Here is a 25,978-nt window from a genome sequence, read left to right as displayed (position 1 = left end):
AGGCATGGTGGTTTAATGTCCTAAACTTACCACTCTGAGGGCTGAGGCAGGAGGATCACAAATTCCATCCCAGCCTGGGCAATTCAGTCATCGAGATACTTTCTCAAAACAAAAAGGGCACACTTGGAGGCTAAGGTAGGAAGACTGCTGTGAGTTCAAGGCCAGCCCAAGCTATGTAGTGAGACCGTCTCAAAAACAAAAACAAAAAAGACTGAGGATGTAGGGCAGTGTGAAGGCCCTGGGTTCAGTTCCCAGTACTGCATAAGAACAAAACATTAAACCACCTATCATCAAAGTTTGGCCAGGGTCAGTTAATGATCAGACGCTTCCCAGGAAAGAAGTGCCACTGAGTGGAACCTACACTCTATAAACGTTGGGGAGGTAGCTCAGTGGCAGACAGTGCTTGCCGTGCATGCACAAGGCTCTGGGTTCGATCCCCAGCACCAAAAGCTCCAACCCCCCTACAAACCCAATTCACACGGTACAATGTGCCCTCCTCTATACACACTAGTGCACACGTAATAATTTTGAGGTCTACTACTAAATTCTAGAATGTGAAGGGAGAGTATAAAATAATGCTTTTATTTCATAGGGAAGATCTCTAATAGTTCAATAAGTATGTGGACAAAGCGTTTGCAGAGGACATGAAATGTTGATGCTTTTAAGTGTCATGTTCTCGCTTCCTCTGGCCACAGATAAATGAGTAAAAGCTTTAGTGTAACTATTATATATGACCCAAGTAAAAGAATTTCCCTCCATTCTTCAGAATTTGAAGTCTCCTGCAAAAAAAGTGTAAAAGATCCAAGTACGTATAGAAATTTCACTAATATCTTCAAACTGGAAATTCATCTACTTTCTCAAGTAGCACATTTGAGACAGGGTCTCCCTGTGTTGCCAGGGTCAGTTGGCCTCCAGGCACCCATCTGCCTCAGCCTCTGGAGCAAATAACTTTTAAATTACTACCTCGCCAGGCCAGACTATTCTCTCAGAAATTATGCATCACGCTTTCTTCATGGACTAATTCATTTTAACAATAAACACCAACTCTCCTCTCTGCAGCTTTTCCCTGCCTTCCTGTGGCCGGCCACATCACTCAGTAACACTGACACCCTGAGTGGGGTAATTCCTACCTAAGTAAGAAAAGGGAACATGTGACAGCTAACTTTTTAAACACCTACTGGAAAAACATACATTTACAATTACTTAGAACATGGAAGTTCTTTTATTACAGAAGTCTATACAACGAAGTGCCGCAGTAATGCAATTAATAGACAGATGTATCTATATAATACTTGCATATACAGTTTTCATTTGTACCAAAGTAAAACTACCATAAACCCCCTAGTTCTATCACCTACTGCTCAACTATAACATAATACGTCACACAGTGTAAGTGCTGCCACGTCCCACTTACCTACTCTACTCACAGCCAAACATGAACACTGAATGGCCAACAGCACGAAGTACCTGTTAATTCTAAAACAAAACCAGCGAGGCCAATGACTTATAAAAATAGGTACTCAAATAGATTTAGCATTATAAAGAAGGAATATATTATTTAAAACATTTAAATAGTGCATATGGGATTTCTGCATGTAGTATATAAAATATTCATAAAAACAATAAACAGTACACATAAAACTAGATGTTACACTACTACAGAGAGACCAAATGAGGTAAATGTACACATGAAGGAGGCAAATCAAAGTGATACACCTTTTGGCATGTTCAATTTTACTTACGAGTAACATTATGAATAACCTACATATATCAAAATGAAACACACAAGAAAGGCTGGATTTAGTGCTTTTTTAATTCCTCCATTACACATTCACTACCACTGGATTGCCTCCCCTTCCCCGCAAAAAGGCATTGCACACACAGGTGAAATGTGAAGTACTAGAAACACTTATTCATTATCAAGCTACTTCATGTGCTTAACTATGTAATAGTGCCAGAAGTTTGAGGTTCATGCTTCCCTCACCTTATTAAATAATGTTGCAAAATTCCATTTCTGTATGAAACAAATTTTAATATTAGCTAGTTAAGAAAACCATGCATGAATTGTTGCATGCAAATCATGAGCACAAAGTGAGGCACTCATCAACCCAAAAGCACCAGGAAAAAAATTAACACTTAGATAAGTCTGTTGTATTGTTAACACAAGTGAAGTCACCATTCCGTAAAATGATTATCAGGATACCAAGAGTACCTGAAGAAAAGTCATGCAAAGCCAAACGAAAAAAGATGTTAAGAGTGGCTGGCCAGGGGCATACCACCACACATACTGTAAACGGCTGCTTGAACACAATGTGATTAAGCAAAAGGTGGTCTTTTTAGAGGGTGTTTCATTGTACGGGTTTCACCAATTTAAAGAGAAAAAGAAAAAAAAGATGCAGCCCCCTGAAGTTCATGTAAAAATGCAGTGGTATAGCCCTTGTTATGAACAGATTTACCTAGGCATCATGATTTCCAATTTAGGCCCATTTGATGAAACACAGAAATCTGAGCACCATCAGAGTTCCTGCATACTGACGTGGCTGTTTTCTCACATTATCTGGAGGTGATTGGGGGAATAGCCCAGAATCCGATCCAGACAAATGTATCAGCCGAGAAACTGTAACTTAGGACCTGACAGTAACTTACGTCCTATAGGCAGCATGTGGTATGATTTAGTTCTGTGTGTGATGTGTGGTATGTTTCAATAGGCTAGCCAAGGTCACTTTTTGGTCTACCTAATGTTATCTTCGTCCAAGAACTGTGTGACCACTGAATTGCAAAATTTTGCTAATATTCTACCCGTGACGTGTCACTTTGGGAATTAAACAGAAAGGTGTTCCACAGTAGGACTTGTAATCTCAGTTTGATTTTGGTTTTCTAGGAAAACAGAACACAGTTGCATATGTGCACTTCTATAAGCTTTTCTTTCAAATTTTCAGTCATTCTGTAAGAAAAAGGCAACCGAAGAGTTCAGTATGAAGCTTTTCCTCTCAATTTTCTTCAGTAATGAAAAAAAAAAAAGGTAGTAACAAAAAGCTTTGTATTTCCGAAGTTCTTGAAGTTGAAAGGATAAATTGTAGTCTTTTGCTAATAGGATGTGTTGGGAGTACAGAACAATGAAGGAGACTGCATGTTTGCTGATGGTGGAGAGGACAGTCTGTGTTGTGTGTGGACCATCACCCACGCTCCCTGTGAGGGCCTACTCACCCCCCCTCGCTTGCTTAGCGGCACCACAGCCAAGTACAGCTGAGACTCTGAGTGCCTGAGAAAGTGAACGCAAAGACCAGCCAAGGACACATGATGATGGCGTCAAGGGACACAACTGACTTTATGATGTGACTTTGCAAGGAGCGCATTTTATATGGATTTTGAAGAATCTTGTTTGCTGATAAGAACTTCAAGAAGTCTGAGCTTGGCTTTAATTTTCTTGTATTCCCTGTATTCCTCAAGCACTGGAACACGATCCTCTTTCTGGGCATTCCTAGGAGAGAAAAAAAATCTGTAACACTCTCTACAGACCACCTGGAAAATAGCCTCAGAAGTTGTTCTAAATATGAGATACAGTGGCACTAATTATAAATTCAAATAAAAAGTTGCTTGATTAATTTCTTATCCCCAAAGTTACTAGACTAATCCATCCCCAAAGAACACTGCTAAAATACTGTACAACCTTTTTTTTTGTCTTTTTGAGACAGGGTCTCGCTATGCAGTTCAGGCTGGCCTTGAGCTCACTTTGGAGCCCAGGCTGATCTCGAACTCACAACGATCCTCTCCTGCCTCAGCCTCCTGAGTGCTGGGATTTAAGGCGTGCGCCACCACACCCAGCTAATACTGTACTATCTTTGATGGGTGTCTCTGCTAATAAGATTAAGTAATGCCATACAATGTTACACTTCCTTTATCAGTGATGAGTGTAGAAAATCAGAAGTAACCCAGTTATTTTAGTAAGAAATTACTGCTAGACTCTGCTGGGTCTGTATCTCTTTTAAGTTCCAGAAAGCCACAATGAACCACTATATCCAAGGAGTAAACTGTGGCTCCAGTGAATTAACATAGGTAAGTAAACCATCACCCCTGTAACAAAAGGGTAGTTCACTAACTTTATATTAATGACTATTCAGTTTAATCACTAGCTAAAGCCCTAAATCCTTCTAAGCATAATTATAAATGAAATTTTCTTCCAATATATAAAGAATGCTGGGTGTGGTGGGGCACACCTGTAATCCCAGCATTTGGGAGGCTGAGGCAGAAAGAGTAATGTGAATTCAAGGCCAACCTGAACTACTCTGTCTCCAAAAAAAAAAAAAAAAATCACAAATAAAAAACCAATAATATTGAACAAGTACTAATATTGAAGGAATTGAATATTAAATTGAATACTGAGTATTAATATTGAAGAAAATGAATACTGAAGAAATTAAAGGCACTCAGAAAATGCACTTATGCATTTCAGATTTTCTTAATTGTATATGCAAACCTACACAGGAGACTCTCAAAGCAGAAGAAATGAATTTAAAGTGAACTAGTTTTTGAATTTGCATTGGGGCAATTGGTTTAGTAAAACCACCTAGTTATATTTGGAAAGCTTTTCTGAGGTTTAAGATAATTTAACTAATTTCTGCCACCACACGAATTGGAATGTATTTTTCTTTTATTTTTAAAGAGTTCCCCAACACAGGGGTGCATTCTTGTAAGGGAGGCTGAAACATAAAGATTACAAGTTCCAGGGCAGCTTGCATTACATAGCGAGACTCTAAAAAATAGATTAATCAATAAATAAGAGGTCAACTATGTATACCGATAAAATAAAGGCACATGCCATAGTGTTTTACCAGAGCCACATACAGTGGGGAACCCTGGTTCACGAATGCTTCTGTTTGCAAACAATGTGGCTCATCAACAGAAGTGGCAAAATTTTGTTTTTGTTTCTAAACTCTGCATGGAATGACAAACACAACCACAGCCCTCTTTCCCACAAACATGGCCATCTTTCCCAAAATCGTAGAATAAATTAAGTTCATGAACCAAGGTACCATTTATATTGTCTCACACCTTCAAAATGTGCAACCTGGGATGGCCTAAATACAGCCAAAACATAATGGTCTCACTGTAAAAATTAAGAATCCAACTGGACCTAGTGGTACACACCTGTAATTCCAGCACTTTGGAGGCTGAGGCAGGAGGATCACTGTGAGTTCAAGGCCAGCCTAGACTACAAAGTGAGTTCAAGACCAGCCTGAACTGCACAGTGAAATTCTGTCTCAAAAAAAACAAAACAAAAAAATCCAAGCTAGTTGAAAATACTACTAGTACTGGAACCTTTCCAAAAAAGAAAAACATCTCATTTCATAAGCACTTCTTCAGGTGAGGATATAGAATTAAGGAACATAAAATCATTGTAGGCGAGGGCTGTAGATCACTGGCAGAGTGCTTGTCTAGCATGAGTGAGGCCCTGAGGGCGACACTCAGCACAGGGGTAGGAGATGGGTGGGTGGCCCACTGCAACTCAACCAAGACTCCCTAGACAGTGGTGGTGAACCTACAGCACATGGGCTGTTTGTTATCACTGAAAGCTCTAAAAGGTTTGCCGTGACGCCCTAGGATAACCTTAAAATTATTTTTATGGCAGTACTGGGGGTTGAACCCAGGAGTCCTCTACCACTGAGCGAACACCCTTTCTATGTTTTACTTTGAAACAGGGTCTCACTAAGTCACCCAAGGTGGCTGTGAACTTAAAATGCTTCTGCCTCAGCCTCCTGAGCCATCATACCTAGCCAGCCTGGAAATATTTTGTTAGATGGTGGTTTACTTCAGCTGTGACTTTTCATTGCCATTAATAGCAAGCAAGACTTCAGAACATAAAGAAATGTCATAAAATTGTATTTTCAATGCCATAATTTATTTCTAATCCACTATATTCCACTATTTTAACTCATAAGCATTTTGTGAGCTAATGGAGATAGATGACTGTTTTGTGATATTCAACAAACCTTCCATTTTGTTGATAAAATGCTTCTTCAAATTCCCGTAATGTTCTACGTAGTTTCTTTTTTTCAGCTCTGGCTTTCCAAAGTTGTTCCAGTAATTCAGGCCTAAAATTGAAATGGAGGAAAACCATTACCGAAAGGACAAAGCTGACTCGTTATAGTCTTAATAGTAGTTCTAGTCCTAGCTCAAATTAAAATCAGCTGGGGAGCTTTTAGTGCAAATTAGTGCCAGACTCTACCCCAAACCAATTAAACAGACTAGCTGAAAACAGAGCTCAGCATCAGCTCTTAAAAAAAAAAATCTTGCCAGGTGTGGTGGTACACACCTGTAATCCCAGCACTTGAGAGGCTGAGGCAGGAGGATCGCTGTGAGGCCAAGGCCAATTTAAACTACATAGTGAGACACTGTCTCAAAAAAAAAAAAAAAAGCCAGGTGTGGTAGTGCGTGCTTGTAATCCCTGTACTAGGGAGGCTGAGGCAGGAGAACTGCCATGAGTTTGAGGCCAGCCTGGACTATACAGTGAAACCGTCTCATTAATTAATTAATAAATAAATAAATAAGTAAAGTAAATAAAAAAAAAATAAAAATAAAATGAAATAACACACGCACACACATGGGTTGGGTATGATGTAGCTCTGGTTTCAATCCCCAGTATGGAGGATGTCTTCCTACTTGATTGCAAAGTATAGTCAGCATTCAAGAACCTGTCATAAACCATACAGTCTCTAGAAGAGACTATGTACTACACTACATACACAGCCTTTGGTACTCACTGTGTACTATAAACATCTATGTACTACAAACACCTAAACAATTATATCTTATTATCAACATGTCAACTCAGATGGCTCCTATACTCTGTTACAAACATAAGGGTTTTTAAAAAAATTTTGAAACACTATATTCAATAAAGAAAATGAGAATGACAGCATGTATTTATAAATTGCACTTTATAAGGGAATATCCCTTGATTATTTCTTGATTAATCTCTTGTATTAATCTCTCCAAGTGCTCAATTACTTAACATAGAATTTCCTGGCATGTAAATTTTGTTAAACAAATAGGCTAAAATCACAAACCAGCCTACATACATAGAAGCTGCTCGAGTACTTGACAATCGGAGATCTAGAGCCAGGTTTTTATTTTCTTCAGGATCAGATTCTGAGTTTTCCAATGAAGACTGTGCCTGTATAGCTGTTTTCAAGATATCATTTAATTCAGAGGACAGACTAATACCATCTTCTTCTTCTTCCTAAAAAGATATTCAAACAGAAAACCAAACAGCCCTGACTTGCAACTTTTCCTTTAGGAAAGAGATTAAGAGAATGAGTTCTCTAAAGGATTACCTTGATTTCTTCAAAAAAATGTGCAGTTTCTCCTTCTATGATTGGCTGTAACATCTGACCTCTTCTTTTGGTGGAGGGAGATCCCTGTTAACCAATAACACATTTTATATTAAAGTACCTACTTAGGAAGTTTTACTTGTTACAGGGGAACTTTATTTAAAGCATGTAGCTTTAATTATTTTAGAAGTTTCTTAATTTGTTTGCTTCCTTTCGCTTACATTTATGCATAAGTAATAAATAATTTATGCCTAGAAAAGGCTAAAAGATAATGGAGGGAGAGGAAGGGAAGGGGAAATAAAAAGAATTAAGATGTGTTAGGTACATGTACCAACTCCCCACAATGAAGATAATCACTATGTACTACAAACACCTACATGAAAGTTTTTAAAAAAATTTAGATTCAATAAGTATTTTTAAAGTTCTAAATAACAAAGCATTATCTATAGTTTAATAGGAAGTATTTTTCTTTTAAAAAGTAACTGGTAACTTTTCTGGTCCAAGGACCCTTCTGAACATTTTTGTAAGAGTTTTAAGATATAATTATATGCCGCAAAATTCATCATTTAAAAAACGTACAGTTCTGTCACCACTATCTAGTTTTGGAGCCTTTCATCATCCCCAAAGAAACCCTGTGCTCCTGGATGTGGTGGTGCACATCTGCAACCCCAGCACTCAGGGAGAGTACCACTGGGGGCAGGAAGATCACAAGTTTGAGCTCAGCATCGGCAACTTAGCAAAACCCCCATCTCAGAAAAAAATAAATTTAAAAAAGGGCTGAGGATAGAGCTCAGTGTGAAGGCTGTGGGTTCATTCTCCAGAACTGAAAAAAATAAGACAAAATAAAACACTTGTGTTCATTAGCTGTCACTCCTTTGCTTTCTCCACTATCCCTCAGTACACACTATTCTGTCTGGATGGATTTGCCTATTCTTAGTATTTCATATAAATACATACTATGAGGTCTTCTGTATCTAGCTTCAAGTCAGCAAAATGTTTTCCAGGCGTATCCAAGCCTTAGCACACACAGACCCATGCTTCATCACTCACTGTTGAACAGTATTTCAGTATAGGGATGTATCATATTCTATCCACTCTTCAGGTGACAGAAACCAGGGCTGTTTCCACTTCCTGGCTGTTATGAACAATACTGCTGTGAACGCTTGGGTACAAGATCTGCGTGGACATAGGTTTCCACTTCTCCTGGTTATCTATCTAGGGCAGCAGCCGCTGGAGCACACAGCAACTCTAAACTGAACCTTTTGAGGAATTGCCAAACAACGGCTACACCACTTTATATTCCCACCAACAATGTATGAGGGTCCCAATGTAGTCACATCCTCACCAACATTACCTGTCTTATTCAACATGGTCACACTGGTGGATATGAAATGGTATTTCAAGGTGTTTTTTACTTGCATTTCCCTAGTGACTATGGATGCTGAACATCTTCTCGTGTGCTTATAGACCATTTATAAATCTCTGTTCTCCTCTATAAATGTCTGTTCCTGTATATCTCTGAGTTGTAAGAATTTTTCAGTGTATTCTGGATACAAATCCTTAATCACATAAGTCACTTGGAAATACTGTCTTGCATTCTATGGGTTGTCTTTTCACATGTGTGCTTTGCTATAGATATGTGTCCCATTTACTTTTCTTTTGTTGCTTCTGTTTCTGATGCTGTAGCTTTATAATACTGCCTATCTCAACATCATAAAGATTCATTCCTATGTTTTCTATGAGTTTTATAGTTTTAGCTCTTACACTTTGGCCTATCATCCCTTCTGAGTTAGCTTTCACCTGTGGTATGAGGTAAGGTCCTAGCACCATTCTTCTGCATGTGGATATGGAGTTGTCCTCATACCACATGTTGAAAAACTCTTCTGGCTGGGCGTGATGGCACGTACCTATAATCTCAGCACTTGGGAGGCTAAGGCAAAAGGATTGCCACAAGTTCAAGGCCAGCCTGGACTACATAGTAAGTTCAAGGCCAGGCTGAGCTACAGAGAGATCCTGTCTCAAAAACCCCCCGAAGTAAAAAAACAAAACTGTTCTTTCCTACTGATTTTATTTTAGCTTAACTTTTAGATTCGAAATTTCTCTTTACAATAGTTATATTCGGGCTGGGGAACTATCTTATAGATAACAATATGTAAAACAATAACCATTGATAATTTCCTACCACTTTGTCTAAAAAAAAAAAAAAAAAAAGAGATACAATAGTTATATTCAAGAGTCTAAACAACATTGAAATGTTTCTACGGACTCAGTTTTAAAGACAGGCCAGGCACAGTGATGCATGCCTGTAACCCCAGCACTTGGGAGGCTGAGGCAGGAGGCTGAGGCAGGAGGCTAAGGCAGGAGTTTCTGGCCAACCTGAACAAACCCTGTCTCAAAAAGACAAAGGGGAGGGGAAGGAAAGCAGGCAGACATGAGAATTGTAAAATGGGTTTTCCATAAAGAACTTCAAGGAGGGCAACCCATTTGGGACTCCTGTCTCTGAGGAGCTATTACCTATTCCCCATTTCTCTTCTCCAATAAATTTTCCTACTCTTAAAAAAAAAAAAACGAACTTCAAGGAGTATATATGCTATCACGAAATTAGGAAGTGAAATGTCAGGGATATGTAAAATACCTTGCTACCCTATCAGAATAAAATTTGTATTAAATAAACTATCTTTTTGGACAGGGTCTCACTCTGCAGTTCAGGCTGGCCTTGAGTTTACTTTGTAGCCCAGACTGGTCTCAAACTTGCAATGATCCTCCTGCCTCAGCCTCCCAAGTGTTGGGATGACAGGCATGAGCCACCACACCCAGCTTAAATGCATTTTCTTAGGTGAAAATATATACCCTACAGGAGTCTTTGTTAAAAGAAAATATATTAAGTAAAATTGTGGAAAGGCGTAACAGGATTTCAAGGCCAGCCTGGAAGGCTAGGTGTGGTGGCTCACAACTGTAATCCCAGCACTCAGGAAGAGACTGACACAAGAGGATCACCAGGACTTGGAGGCCAGCCTGGACTACATAGTGAGTTTAAGGCCAGTCTAAACTACATAGTGACACCATCTCTCAAAAAAAAAGAAAGAAAAGAGAAGAGAAAAAAAAAAAACTGGGCATGGTGGCACACACCTGTAATCCTAGCACCCAGGAGGCTGAGGCAGGAGGATCGTTGTGAGTTTGAGACCAGCCTGGGCTACAAACGTGAACTGAAGGCCAGCCTGAACTGCATAGCAAGACCCTGTCTCAAAAAGACCAAAAAAAAAAAAAAAGAAAAAAAACCAGCGAAACACCAATACCTTGGCCAATTAAAAAAAATGAGTTAACATGATAGCTAACTAAAAAGTGCTCAGAAGGTGAATGTAAACCTAGTATTAGTAATCAGGGCAAAGAAAATCCTCCTCAAAGTGCATAGTCTGAAAACGGAAACAAACATAAGCTCTAGTGAATTAACTCCTAGGAAATAATGCAGAATTGTGCCCAAAAGAAATCTATTTACGCACTAATGGTTAATTAGGAAAAAGCGCTTGATTAGCATGTAAGTATTGTAGTTTTTTTTCTTTTAAACAACCTACATCAAGGCTGGTGTGGCAAAGCACACCTGTAGTCTGTTATACTGGGAGCACACAAGTTTAAGACCAGCCTAGGCAACATAATGAAACCCCATCTCAAGAAAATAAACGAAATAAAAACAAAAACTAATATGAGTAAGCATTATTTTAGTAGACTTTGTCCTATTAAAAAAGGTATTCTGAGAAATCCATTTATGTTACAATGCAACTGGATGATCATCATCATTGTGACCACCACAAAACTGACGTATTTTCGAAGACATGACTGAAATGGAAAGAAACTAGGCAAAGCATCTGAAATATAAACTTTTTATTCTACTTCTGTCACAGAGCAGGTAACTTGGGCAAAATTACCACCTAAACCACAATTTCATCCCCTGGGAAATGAGACTACCGTATTCTACCTTGTGATTTTACTTATCAGAATCTAATCACACAAATCTATATAAAAATGCTTACCAAAGTGCCTGGAAATAACTGTAGGCAGTTCTTAAGATTCCTTTTTTCTTTCTTTTTTTTTTTTTGGTGTTTGAGACAGGGCTTCATTAAGCAGTTCAGGCTGGCCTTGAAATCACTTTGTAGCCCAGGCTGGCCTCAAACTCTTATGATCCTCCTGCCTCGGCCTCCCAAGTGCTGGGACTACAGAAGAGCACTGGGATTACAGGTGTGTGCCACCACTTCCTACATCCTATTTTTTTAAAATCAGCCTCAACTTGCCATTACATTCTTTCTACCTTGGCTAAGTATTTCTCCAGTAAGCCACCAAAGTATTTTCTGGAGGGGGGGGGACCAACTACATCTTGATAAAATGAACTAGAGAAACATTGCTTATTTTACTTACAAGGATAGGAGTGATGCTAGCTCTTGTCAGCATCTGTTTTACAAGCCTGTATCTATCATAGAGAGGTTTAACAATGTGCCTTTCTTCCCTTGTCACCTGAAGCCAAAGAAAAAGGGAAGTCACCTAGTCATCAGGAATCTAACATAAAGTAATATGATCCCCCAATTTAAAAGTGTATATATAATAAGTACATAATCTCTCAAATGTAGGAAACAATGTATAAAACAGCTCTGAAGAATGTGGGCCATACAAGTGATTGATGCTCTTTTTTTTTAAGATAGAAAATCGAGTCTTTTTAGCAAAAGAAACATTACCGGCCTTCCATGTTGACTTTCATAGTAAAGAAGACTTTTCTGGAGAGAAGTTTTCTCTTCTACCAAATGATCTTTTGTCATTTTCTAGAATTAAGGGAGAAAAAAAAATCTGCATCATTAATATTCTTCTTCTCCTACAGTGTAACTGGTTACAGATTACTATCACCAGACTATCGAAGACTAAAAACGCAGGCGCAGGCACCCAGGAGAAGGGGACCTGGCACCCAGGAAGCCACGCGGTGGGTGTGCCGGCCTTTGGGCCAGCTCCCAGCCGTGCAGGCGCCCAGGATGCTGCAGGAAGCTGCACGGTGGTGTGCACTGGCTCTCAGGCCAGCCGCTGCCACACGATCGAGAACTATCATGGCATAGAGAAGCAATGACACAATTGGCCCACCACATGCTGGCTGTGGAGGCCCACCCGCGGACATGCGTGAAGCATTCCGACATGGAGAAATCCCTGAGAATACATTCCACACGAGTCGCTCTTGCCCCTGCTGTTGAGAACCAGAAAGGTCCAGAGTCAGTGGAGGAGCAGCTGTTGCACAGGACTCGGAGAACATGAGAATACAGACTAGGCCTGAAGACTCAGAGGTCTAGTTGACTGGGGTCACGAGAGCCGTTCAGAAGCTGGAAACCAGGAGGACCTTGCGCAATACCTGGGGAGACCCCCTGGAAGCCATTCTTCCCCTGACAGTACCAGCTGTGGTGGACGAGTGTGTGGAGCTCCAGAGAGGTCTGCACTGAGATTCCTGCTGCCTGTGCTGACAGTTGGACACTAAGTGGTTGTGGGGTCCCAACACAATGGGAGGCTGGAGAGAAAAAACTACAAAAAAATGGCTTTTGCCCCAGATGGCTCACTTGAGATGTAAGAATTGCCTCCTCAGTATTCTATAGCTGTGACGAGGAGGCGGCCAAGGGGAGAAAACAAAGAGACTGAGAAAAAGCAGCTGCTTTCACGGCAGCACTAAGAGAAACAGACCCTAAGTCTGATTCTCGGGGCCCCAAGAAGAACTCGACAACTACATTCGTGTGCTACTACTGTTAAAAGCCAGGCCACCTCAAGAAGAACTGCCCTAAGAAGCCCCCTGGGCCATGCCCTGCATGCAAATGAGACCACTGGAGATCGGTCTGCCCTCTGAAGCAGGGGCCCCAGAGCTCAGACCCATCCTATCAGTTAGTCCAACAGGAATGAGGGGGCCTGGGGCATACTCTGCCATCTCTGTGGAGGAGCCTTGGGTAATCATGACTATGGAGGAAAAGGAAACAGCCTGTTGCTAGACACAGGTGCAAGTCTCTCGGTCCTTCTTTTCCAATCCTGGCCTTCCTTCCAGCCATCACGCCTCAGTGAAAGTCACTGATGAGGAGGTAATATGCTATTTTTCACAACGCTTAGGCTGTAACTACTTATTAGATCCTTCTTGCATATCTCTGTCTTCCCAAGAAACCACTCTGAAGATACCACCATGTATTACAGCAGCCACTGACATTTTCCTACTAATCTGCCCATAACTCTGTAATGTTTGTATTATTCCTATGCTATTTTGTAAATGGATGTATGTTTATTATTATATGTTTCCTACAACAACCATTGAGAATAGTTGATTATTCAATTCATGTATATAGCTCTATTTATTTTCTTTAGAAGCCACTTTGAAGATACCATAGTACAACAACTACTGATAATCTCCTACCTGTTTTATCTGTAACTCACTATTATTTGTCTATTTGTTTTCCTGAGAAACTATCTTGTAGATAACAATATGTAAAACAACCACCATTGATAATTTCCTACCACTGTGTCTGTAATTTGGTAAGCTCCCCCGCTATTACTATGTTATCCTTCTTTTATTCTTTAAAATAAAATTTAAAAAAAAGACTAATAATGCATTCTTTATTTATGGATTTGTAACATTTTTCAGTCTCCTACAGAATTCGGTCCTTTAATGTGTAGGTGCCAACCCTTTTTGACAGCTTGATTTGTATTTTATTTGAGTAAGTTAGGAATACTGGCTTGGGTAAGTTACTTCTTCATATTCAATGTCCTATGGGAATACTTCAGTCCACTTCAAGTGGCTTGAATGAAGACTAATATATGTACCACAGTGTCTACCACCCAACACACAGTAAGCATATATAACTGTTATTTTACTTAAATGTTTCACAGTCTGTACACACATACTCCATGGATATGCATAGGTTTTACAACCCAATATGCCTCCTAAGCTACTAAGAAAATCTTGCAGCAGTATAATAAAGACCCAAGAAAAAGCTCAACGATGAAAGCTTAGTAATGTCAATTTGTGACTTTATAGACTTCTATATGACTTGTTTCCTTTTATCTGTGCCGATACATTTTTTATACAGCAATATATATATATATATCATCTCTCTCAAAATTCTTTTTTTTTTGGTCTTTTTGAGACAGGGTCTCACTTTGTAGCCCAGGCTGGCCTCAAACTTGCAGCAATCCTCATGCCTCAGCCTCCCGAGTGCTGGGATTACAGGCGTATGCCACCATGCCCAGCTCTCAGAGTTCTAAATAATATGGTAGGTAGAACTCTCCAAATTTATTTGTTCACAGACGCTTTTCCTTTATGCCATAGGATCACCTATTACCATCTCTTTTTTTTTTTGTCCTTTTTTTTTGACGCAGGGTCTTGCTACGCAGTTCAGGTTGGCACAGGCTGGTCTCAAACTTGCAGTGATGCTCTCCCGCCTCAGCCTCCCGAGGGGTGGGATTACAGGCATGCGCCACCATGCCCGGCTTTTAACCTATTACCATCTCAGTGAACGAATGTTCCACAGAAAACCTTTCAGCTATAGCAAAACTCTACTATCTCTAGGATAAGAGTGAAAGTAAAGACTAAAAACAAAAAAATTCATTGGATAATATCTTCCTGTAACAAATATCACTTTATCTATCTATCTATCTATCTATCTATCTATCTATCTATCTATCTATCTATCATTTTGGCACCAGGAACTGAACTCAGAACCTTGCACTTGCCAGGTAGGCACTTTTCCCCTGAGCTATTATCCCCGGCCCATTTCACTTTATGTATAATGTGTCAACTCACCATTACCTGGACTAAAGATCACCAGAAATTGTTTACCTTCTCACTCCCCCAGTACATCTCATCTGATACATGATTTGGGTTGCCAAGTGCTTTGACTGGCACCGCCGTAGGCACAGGCTTTACTGAGTAACAGTTCTTCAAATAACGTAATTCCCTGGGCTTGTAGTGGTATGGCACTTTCTAGTATGCATGAAGCCAGACAAGCCCTGTGTTTAACCTTCAGCACCATCAAGAAAATAAAAAACTCAAACAAAAACAGAATTTCATTTAATTGCTGTAACAAACCACGTTAGCATTTTTTAATAGACGTAATCATATCTATGCACATCAGAGAGTTAGTGACAGACCGAGGGGCAAGATGTATATAATCTAACTTATCAATGTCTGGCATAAGCTAAGCACTCAGTACATACAACTACCACATTCAGACTTAGCTCTGTTTCACACTCTTTAGATGCTCATCTTGCCAACTGCCTGCCATGTAAAAGAACCAGTCAGACCCTAGCTTTTTTGTTTCATTATAAAAGATTTGGCACGTACTTCTGCTATGTTGAGAAACACACATTTCTGCATCTGCAAACTTGGGGAGACAGGCCAGTCACATTACCTAGACATCTCCATCCTGCTATAGTCACTACTTCACTTCAAGGATTTTAAAGGCTCATCTGGACAAAAATCTTAGTCTAACATTACCTTGATATCTTCTGGAAGACATCTCTCAATACGTTTTTCCTTCAGTTTTTTCAGAATAAATTCAAGGGTTGCTTCCTTTGATGGTTTTTTCTCCTTCTGAATAGCTCTGGATTCCTCCTCACTTGCTTCACCTTCATGGTCTAGAGAAGAGCCAAAACTTTTTGGAAGAGTGTTACTCCGTGGACGGGTCTGAGGTACAAACTCTCCATCAGAGCTTTTGGGTTTTGCATCTAGATTTCAGAAAAAAGATGACAATAACAGTAGTTTTAGCTAATACATATTAACAGTGCCACAGGCTCAGATATTTTAAAGTCACATAAAACATTTAAATTACATATACAGCAAGAGAGCTATTCTATTCAGTCAGCCATCACAGAGCACCTACAAAGGAGGACAATGATGGGCACTGGAGACACAGCTGTAAACACAGCAGACATCTGTCCTGCTCTCGTGCAGCATATATTCAGGGGAAGAAAACCAACAACCAAATAATCAGATAAATAAATGAATAATTTCAAACAGTAAGTGCTATAAAGATTTACTCTGCCTATGATGAATGTGATCATTATGTATACTTAAAATGTACCAATAAACCTAATTATAAAAAAAAAATTCATTCTGTCCATACAGGATGGAGTCACAGTGCAACACGGGTACTCCAAGGGGAGCAACTTCACTAGATGGTACAAGGACTCTTAGTTTCATTTGAGCTGAGTACGGAATGACAAGGAGCTGACCTAGCATTACATTTGGGAGAAGCATTCATTTCCAACTGAGGCAACAATCCATGCAAAACCCTAAAACTTTGTGTATTTGAGGAAATGAGAGACTAAAGTACTATGGGTAAAGTGTACAAAGCCTTAAAAAACATGGTAAAGGGTTTGGAAACTGCTGGGCATAATCTGAACCGTAGGGAGGCTAAGGCAGCAAGATTTCTGTGACTTCAAGTTCAGCCTGATCTACAAAGTCAGTTCAAATACAGTCTGAACTACAAAGCAAAACTTTGTCTTAAAAAAAAAAGAAAAAATAAATAAAACAATTCTCCATTTAAAAAAAGTTTTGAAACTGGGGCCACTGTACTCCCTCTTCCATAGTGACCTGCCCTCACACTGTAGGGGGTGCTGCTTTTCCTACTTTTACTTCACTCACACTTGCTCTGTAGAGCCTGTTTTTTTCCTATCCTTAATAAAACTTTTCTATCATGAAAAAAGAAAAGTTTGGAAACTGGAAAGGGAAGCTCACTGAACAATTTCAACAAGAGAGTAACACAATTCTGTGGTCATCCCAGCACTTGGGAGGCTGAGGCAGGAGGATTGGGTGAGTTTGAGGTCAGCCTGGCTACATAGGTTCAAGACTGGCCTGAACTACATAGTGAGACCCCGTCTCAAAACATACACACAAAAAAAAAAAAACAGAAAAGAAGGGGAAGGGAGAGAGGGTAGGAGAGGGGAAAAGAAAATTCTCAAATGTACCATAGGACAGTAAGAGTGGAAGAAAATTGGGAAATCGGGAGATTAATGTCAATAACAACTAATGCCTACAAATACATTTCAATAAGGAAATGTTTAACAAAACTGTTGGGAAAAATAATCTAAAGCAGTTAAAAGAAATTCTCTTAATCACAAGAATGCAAATTTCATAATGAGAGTACCTGATATCGAAAAGATACTAAGAGTTTTATTTAACATATTCAAATGAATAAACCAAGTGGTGATCCAGATTATAAATGTATACTTGGCACACGACTGTTAAAGTAATAATTATCAAAAAACATATTCACTATATACCCTCAAAAATATAGTAGTTTCAAAACTACCACCCTGGGCACTGGGCTGATATCAAGAAGTTCAATACTTAGTTTATAATTCAAGAGTTAAACTTCACCCTTCATAATGTCAACAATTCACTGTGACTATTCTTTCTCCCAACCCTACCCCTGTGCCGGGCACAGGGCTTCTTCGTTCATGCTAGCTGGGTATGCTACCACCGTGCTTTGCTCTCAGATCTGCCTATATAACCTTAGCCTCAGAAAAATTACTCATCAAAATGTTCCTGAAATACCTACCCCAAACCAAAATTACTTAGTATCTGGAGTACATTTCAGACAACCTATACAGTATCAGTTTATGTATGAATATAGATGATCTAGGGCACCTTTCAAAAAATATAAATAAAAACTACCACGTATGGTGGTGTATGCTTGTAATCCCAGCACTCAGGAGGCTCAGGCAGGAGGATCACTGTGAGTTTCAGGCCAGCTGGGGCTACAACGGGAGTTCAAGGCCAGCCTGATCTGCATAGTGAAACCGGGGCTACAAAGGGAGCCCAAGGCCAGCCTGATCTGCATAGTGAAATCTTGTCTCAAAAAGACAGACAAATAAGTAAATAAACACAGAGGAAAGACATTTGGAAAAAAATATAGTACTACAAATTTCTCATTTCTTAATATGCAGTATTTTTTTGGGGGGGTGGGGGGGTGGTTTCCAGTACCGGGAATCGAACTCACGACCTCATGCTTGCCAGGCAGGCGCTGTGCCGCTGAGCTAAATCCCCATCCCCAGTATGCGGTATTTTCCTTAACTAGTAAAAGAGCAGAAGGAAACTTTTTGTTTGTTTTTTGAGATAGTCTCACTATGGAGTTCAGGTTGTCCTTCAACTGCCTCAATGGCCTTCTGAGTGCTGAGATTACAGGCATGTGCTACCATGCCCGGGCAAAGAGAAACTTTATTTTTGCCCAAAATTTCCAAGATTTAAAATCAGCAGCAAAAGGGCCAGGGATATAGCTCAGCAGCACAGCACCTGCCTGGAAAGCATGAGGTCATGAGTTCGACTCCCAGTATCAAAAAACCAAAAAAAAACTTATGTAAAGTCAGCACCAAAAATAAATAAAACCAGCAGCAATTTGTGAGTCAATGAAACTTCTATTGTTAATAATTTTTTAAATTATCAAAATCATAACTATAATTCTCAGAGATCACATATAAATACAAATAACTACAAAATGGCACTCTTTATACCTTTGATTTGCTTCCGCAGTTTGGTAAGCTCTGTCATCCATTTTAACACCTTTGGGTTGGCTGCAATATCACTGTAGGAGGGCTGCAAAATTATGGAGCAGAATCAACATTTTTGAGGTAAGCAGTGATTATATTGTACCTAGATAGTACTTATGATTCTCAAAGCACAGTTTTCATTCAAGCCTCATTTTAAGTAGGCAAAATATTAAGCAAAAGCTTTCCCAGAGCTCGGTCAGAAAACTAGCAAATCTGAACATGGGTCTTTTGTCTTCTAGTACAGGACTCTCTGCCCTTCACATACTCTAATTATTTAACTGTGTGCTCTTTCTCTCATGCTCTTTCCCTATTCTCCTTGGTACTTGTGATCTCTGGCACAGCAAAGAAACAGCAGTGATAAGATGTCAGTGTAAAGAACTCACTTTAGAGACCTAACAGCTATCTTGTCAGGCTGCAGAGGCAACACTGGCCTAGAAATCAAGAGACTAAGGATCTACTTGATCTAAGATCCACGTGATCACTCCTCCTCTGGGCGTCTCAAATTTGTTAGTCCTCAAGAAAGAGCCGGACTAACGCTCTGTGAAGACACCACCCCCAACCCCTGTTCTAACATTAGACCTAGCTTAATTTGGGCAATGGTACAAATTTACCTTGCTATTCTTTTCCCTTTCAAACTGCTCCTCAAATTGTCTGATTCTTTTCTGAAGTTTCTTGACCAACTGATAAGGTGTTCTGTCTTCTCTTTTTTCATCTTTTGTACTAAAGGATGATCTTCGAATCCTGAATTAAAATAACAGGCCAACAATATGTATTAAATTTTAAAGTATCAATAACATATCTCTCGGCCAGGCGTGGTGGTACACACCTGTAATCTTAGTACTCAGGAGGGTGAGTCAAGAGGATTGTCATGAGTTCAAGGCCAGCCTAAACTACAGCAAAACCCTGCTTCAAGAAAGAAAAAAACGTATCTCTCACTGCCCCGATACACTATCACCAGTTAAGTATAGTACATGAAGTTAAGGCCCTACCACTAAAGTAAAAATTAAAAAAGTATGTTATTACAGACTATAAAATTAACACAAGTAGGACTGGGGATATAGTTCAGTGGCACAGCGCCTGCCCGGCAAGCATGAGGTCGAGTTCAATTCCCAGTACAAAAAAAAAAAAAATTAACACAAGCAGTAATGAAAAGAATTTGGAGTAATTTAAAATTTGTTTGGGCAAAGGCAGAAAAGAAACACACCTAGCATATCAGAGCTCTTTTACATGTTTAAACTGTGCAGAAAAGTCAGAACCAATTTTAAGACCTGGGTACATAACAGGAGTTACCTCTTGATAAGGTCACAAAAATCATATACCTAGCGTAGGAAAGTGCTTTAGATGAGGAATTCAGTGTTTCTGGATCATGTAGGAAACGCTGGCTCTGCCCAAAATCTAAACTGCGATGCGATAACACTGGAGGACAGTCCTCTTCCAGGGGGTGAGGGTTCATTCTTCCAGCTTGTGGAGACAGCTGCGCTTCTCCAGACTCAGAGTCTTCCTGCCAAGACTTAAATGCAGGAAACGGCTCTGTAAGCAAACACACAGAACAGTGCCATGGGTCTCGACCCTACATGGGAAAAGATCACAAAACACAAGCTATATGTTCTTTAAATCCTATCATTATGTAATGTCTCATATATTTGTCACATATCTTTTGAAAGCAAAAAAGATCCTAGGATCTTTACAATCATCGTAATGCTTACTATAATTTAAAAATATCCAAGCTTCTTTTTTAAGCCAGAGTTCTATTTTCATATAAGGAGCTATAATCTCAAATTTCTGAACCCAGTGGCAAAGCAAGAAAAGACACTGTCAAGCTCTTTAAAATTTAATTCTAAAGGTGCCACTTAATCCAATTCTACCTTAATATTCTGAAGATATTATATAGAAAAATATTTCTTTTTTTTTAAATACATGAAAGAGAGACCTCTCCATCTGTGTTAGGGTTTTCTAGAGGAAAACTACTTCTCAAGCAGAGGAAACTGTTTATCTAGAAAAAGTGAACATTCAAGAGTCATTAGTAATTTAACTGTGAAGTCAAATGCTTCCAGGTAAATAAACTGTCCCTCACTATCAAGTGGCTATAGTTAAATGTGGAAGCTCTTGTCCATGCTACACAGAACAAAAACTCTTCTCTAGCTCTCTGACTCCAGAACTCCACCATTCCTAAAGGAGGACCAAGCTCACTGTTAGGACTTGGCCTCTCACATTAAACTGGTGGTTATCTCCAGTTTTGAGGTTTTTATGTATAATATATAGTGTAATAATACAGTAGTATAACGGACACAAACCTTAACAGCACTAGTGTTAAAGCACATTTATTCTCTGGAGTTAACCTGTATGCTTTCAAATGAAACCATGCCACTAATGTACCTGCACAAGTAGGATTTGATTACATATAGAACATATACTGGTCATACACACAATCTACAAATATACTCCAAATATGAGATTAAGTATAACTGGAGTACAAGGAAGGAGGGGAAAAAACCAAGGAAGGAAACCAAAAAAAAAAAACCCATCTACTCATTAGCTTTATTTATAACTAAATTTTAAAACTTTGATGCTATTATTATTAACAATAGCAAAAATGAACAGATGGCTTGACAGTGTCAAAATCCCAAAAGTGATGCTTTCTTTTTCACATAGTAGTGAAGATGCTGCTTTAGTAATTTAACTCTATGCATTAGCATTTTAAAGCATTACCTCTTCCCAGGGTGGTAAGGACAAAATTTAAATTTGTTTCTGAAGCCAGGTTAATCTGTTAACTAAAAATTAGGTACAAAGCGTGCAACCCCACAGTAAACCCAGCAGTAAAGTGATTTCAAAGCAACCCTTGTACCTGCGTCCCAGCAAATAAATAACCAATAATGAACATTTAGATAAACCTCCTAAGAAAAGAAGGAAATGACAAAAGCTCTTTTTTCTGGGTATCATTTTCAACCCAAAAGTTTTCCTACAATTCAGGGACAGCAGGAGAAGGGCTAATAAACACAGTGAACCGTAAGAAGTAAGAAAACTAAACCACGGTGAACCATACTTACCCTCCCCATCTCTCTGCAGATGCATTGTTTGGAAATCAATGAGGGGGAAAGTGATAGGGCATGACGCTAATAAAATGGAAAAAAATGGCAAAAAATACTAAAGTGAACACACAGCACAGTCAGAACAAACCATACACATAACACAAAGCCAAATATACCAAAAACATTTCCCTAAGACCAGTTAGGCATTCTGCTCTAAAACTTTATTTAAGGAAATTAAACCGAACTTTAACACAAAGATACATTTCCATTTCAGCAAGCAAGGCAAAAAAAAAAAGTAATGCTGTTTTATTAAAACTCAAATGTAAGACTAGAGAAATGGAAATTCTTAACCATATTCTACTTGAAGCTTTTCGATATAATTGATTTGACAGAAAAAAAAAAAAAAAACAAACAACTCTCCCTTGGTTCATACTCTGAAAAGATACTACTATATTTCATTCCCTAGTTTACAGGAGAGAATCTGAAGGAAAGATGATTTCTACCTCCACTACCAAGACATTTTGAAGAGCAGCTACAAATGTTCACTGGGGTAGTCACGTGCTGCTGCTTGCTAACTGTGCTCTGCTGACCACCCTCTGAAGAAAGTAAAAAACAACATATACCAGGCAACGGTGAGGTGCTCCTAGGTTCAGTCATTCCTATTAAGAGGAGTCACATCAAACAAAATATGTTTCTCAGCCTGATGTGGTGGCACACACTTGTAATCCCAGCACACTGGGAGGCCGAGGCAGGAGGACTCAGCCTGGAGAGCTTAACAACTGAATGAGACTGTCTCAAAGTAAAAAAATTTTAAAAGGGCTGGAGATGTAACTCAGTGTGAAGGTCCTGAGTTCAATCCCTAGTTCCACCAAAATATTTAGTATATGTGCTGCCGAAGTGAGCACTCCACCAAAATATTTAAATAATAAAATAAATCTCTGATTCCAAAATATCCAAAGTCTAAAGTAATTTGTTTTCTTTTTGTCTTTTTTTATTGTCTTTTTGAGACAGGGTCTCGCTATGCAGTTCAGGCTGGCCTTGAGTTCACTTTGTAGCCCAGGCTGGTCTCGAACTCACAACAATCCTCCTGCCTCAGCCTTCCGAGTACTGGGATTACAGGTGTGTGCCACCACACCCAGCTCACTAATTTGTTTTCCTGAGAGACTTTTTAAATTTTAGAATATCCTAACACTTAATTGTGGAAAATTAACATTCATATTGATGACAAAGTTGGAGGGGACAATATGGTCTACTGACAGCTATTGTCCTACACACATATGGTCCATACTGGAAAAGTCACTTAGCTACCTACTACTGTTGCCTTTCTGAAGGTCGCTGAGTCCTAGCCCTGCCCTGGAAAAGCCAGCAGGAGGACTTGTTATGAGTACTGAGTCAGGTGGGTAATAGGGCAGCTCAAGCCTTGAAACAAAGTTAGGGATCAGTAGTCTACAGGTAACTACCTCCTTTCTCTACAACAAGGTAGAGGGGTTACAGTCCAGGAAAAAAAAAAGCCCAGTGCTTGCTTTGGGGGAGCCTCCAGAAAGCTAAAGCTAGACAGACACTGCCCAATCCCCTCAGACAATGGAAAACAACTGCTCTGCTATCCTTAAAATGTATCAAACCCGCACGCCAAAGATCATAAATTACTATTTATCTGCATATTCTAAGAGAAAAAGAGCAAAAGTGCTTTATCAGTGTAACAACTTCATCTTCCAGATGCCTCTCCTACCAGGCTTCCAAGAGATGTTCTATTAACCACTGTTCCTTTTCAATGACTACACTGAAAAGGTCATTTGGATCTCACTGTCACCAGTATGTTCACAGATCCTCTAGGCCCAAGGAGCTTTTTCATAAATTCCAGAAGTCTTGAATAATCCAGATCAAAGCAAATAAAAGGTAACGTCCCAGCTGGGCATGGTGGCACACATCTTAATACCACCTACTTGGGAGGCTGAGTCAGGAGGATTGCAAGTCTGAGGCCAAACTGAGGAACTTAGTGAGAAAAGGGAAAAGAAAGGAAAGGGCAAGAGGAGAGAGAACAAGAGAGAGCAAAAGACAAGAAAAGATGGAAAGAAAAAGGGAGGGGAGTAGCGGAGAAATGGAAGAGGAAGAAGAAAGGAAAAAGAAGGGAAGGGGAAGGGAAAGGGAAGAGGAATGAAAGGGAAGAAAAAGACAACCACCTAACACAGTCTGAGTTAACATAACGTGCCACAGACATGCCCACACCTAGACCCAAGGAAGGTGGGAGGAAGGCAGCAATAAAGACGGGTACAAACAGGACTTGGTGTTTTTTTAAATGCCTGGACCGTAACACATCCATGTTCATATGTTCTCGCTCTTGGACCAGCCTTATGAAGGAAGTCTATTACATCAGCACTGCAATTCTTGCTAATGCCATAACCCAGGGATCTACATCCAAGTGAACAGAAGGTTTAAGATTCCTAAGTTGTCTCATTTTTTATTTAGAGAAAGGTGTGTGATCCAGAAATTCTTGGCTCCAAATTTGCTCATTTACCTTCTCCTCCGCCATTTTACTGCAAACTTTACAAAAAGACAGCAAATTTTAAAGAATTTTACAGTGAGCACCCAAATTACTAATCACCTGAATTCTACAAGTAACATTTTATTAACACTGCTTTATAACATCTACCTCATTAACCACCTTTTCTTTTCCCTGATTTCAAAGTGAACTGCAGATGTATTATTTCCTCATAAACACTTCAGTACCCAGGTCATTCATCTGTTTGGCTTTTCAGATTCTCTTAACGTAAGAAGAAAACTTTATGTACAATGAAATGCAAAGATCTTAAGTGTACATTTGCTAAGTTCTGAGAAATGCAAATACCCATGTTGTTTGCTTGTTAAATTTAAAACTTCTTTCTTTTGTAAAAATTGTTAGGGTCAGTCCATCATACTTTTGCCTAATCCAGAGACAGAGATATGATACAGCATCTGTTTATAGGTGCCCTGGAGGATTACTTTTCAAAAAGAGTTTTCCTGATAGATATAAATAAAGGTACCTAACTACTACAGGCCACCTGTTTAAACCAGTTATGACCCTAAGCCCTAGCACACCGGATTTGCAAAGACTGGGAGATAGCACCTGGCTTAACCATTAACAAAAGCCTATCCAAAGTATTTAATTAATTCTAACATCTGTTTTCAAAGCTAATGGACCAGACGGGCAAGTTCTAGTTCATATGAGATAGCTGCCCCATAATACTGTTAGTGTACCTGGGTAAAAACACTCACTCACTCACTCATATGAAAGGAAGAACAGAAGATTAAGACAAATATGGTTGTCCAGAAAAGGACAGAAGTTTCTAACTTCTTTGGGTAATTTCAGCTACAAATAACAGTATCGGGAAAATGATGTGTGTGGTAAAATTACCTTCCCATTTATCACCATCAGAAGCACTCTTCAGATCTAAATGTGGAATTTGGACACATGCTGCTTCCCCTTGAACACCAACACTTTGACCTCCTGGCACTTCTGATTCAGTGTTGGCATTCAAGTCACATATCTTGCTACTAGATTCCTGTATTTTAAAATAAAAAAAATATTTCACAATTATGAAGCTCTTTAGACCCAGCTTAAAGCCAATTTGCACTTATCATTGTTGGGGGTGGTGGTGGCACTGGAGACTGAACCCAGGGCCTTGGACATAGGAGGCAAGCATACTACCCTGAACTGCATCCCCAGCCTTTCCCTCTTAGTATGTCTGCAGTACCTAATGAACACATGCATGTGGCTGGTTGGTACATGTACATGACACACCTTAATTCTTTTTATGTTCCCTTCCCCATCACTTGGTTTCTTCCCCACTGCCTGCCATCTCTTAATCCCCTTCCCATTTGCAAAGGATTTGTCTCCCACGGGGGAGATAGCCCAGTGGCATAGCACTTGCCTGGCAAGTGCAAGGGCCTGAGTTCAATTCCCAGCACCAAAAAAAAAAAAAAAAAAAAAGGAAAAAAGATTTGTCTCCCTGTTTCCTATTATCTATTTTTATTTTGCTCTTTATCTGTACTTTGGGTTTCTCATGTAAGAGAAACCATATGATATTTAAGCCT

At 39.4% G+C, this 25,978-nt stretch overlaps 2 protein-coding genes across 13 annotated transcripts in view; one reads left to right on the top strand and one right to left on the bottom strand.

The window, feature by feature from the left end:
- Positions 1–12,606, top strand: part of Pkd2l2 (polycystic kidney disease 2-like 2) — a 45,304-nt gene extending 32,698 nt beyond the window's left edge. For 3 of the 4 annotated variants that reach the window (XM_013512991.1, XM_013512989.1, XM_013512992.1), the window contains one exon: positions 3,095–3,182. The gene's annotated coding sequence lies outside the window, so the exon portion shown is untranslated. Of the gene's footprint in view, positions 1–3,094; positions 3,183–12,195 lie in introns of those variants that run through there. The other variant, XM_013512990.1, reaches the window with a different exon arrangement.
- The window catches only part of Fam13b (family with sequence similarity 13, member B), a 76,537-nt gene continuing 51,762 nt past the window's right edge, over positions 1,204–25,978 (bottom strand). For 3 of the 9 annotated variants that reach the window (XM_005382141.2, XM_005382142.2, XM_005382136.2), the window contains 12 exons: positions 25,299–25,446; positions 21,926–21,991; positions 20,198–20,408; positions 19,490–19,619; positions 18,843–18,924; positions 15,826–16,055; positions 12,056–12,139; positions 11,742–11,837; positions 7,334–7,418; positions 7,080–7,242; positions 5,991–6,092; positions 1,204–3,481 (listed from right to left, as the gene is read on the bottom strand). In XM_005382141.2, the coding sequence (XP_005382198.1) occupies positions 3,358–3,481; positions 5,991–6,092; positions 7,080–7,242; positions 7,334–7,418; positions 11,742–11,837; positions 12,056–12,139; positions 15,826–16,055; positions 18,843–18,924; positions 19,490–19,619; positions 20,198–20,408; positions 21,926–21,991; positions 25,299–25,446 (1,521 nt within the window). In that variant the 3' untranslated portion in view covers positions 1,204–3,357. Of the gene's footprint in view, positions 3,482–5,990; positions 6,093–7,079; positions 7,243–7,333; positions 7,419–8,288; positions 8,467–11,741; positions 11,838–12,055; positions 12,140–15,825; positions 16,056–18,842; positions 18,925–19,489; positions 19,620–20,197; positions 20,409–21,925; positions 21,992–25,298; positions 25,447–25,978 lie in introns of those variants that run through there. The other 6 variants (XM_005382139.2, XM_005382143.2, XM_005382138.2 and 3 more) reach the window with 5 other exon arrangements.

This window comes from Chinchilla lanigera, unplaced genomic scaffold, assembly GCF_000276665.1.
Source record: "Chinchilla lanigera isolate Chin_1 unplaced genomic scaffold, ChiLan1.0 scaffold00017, whole genome shotgun sequence".
Lineage (NCBI taxonomy): Eukaryota > Metazoa > Chordata > Mammalia > Rodentia > Chinchillidae > Chinchilla > Chinchilla lanigera.
The sequence above is the reverse complement of the archived record's forward strand: the minus strand, read 5'-3'. Positions and strand labels throughout refer to the sequence as shown.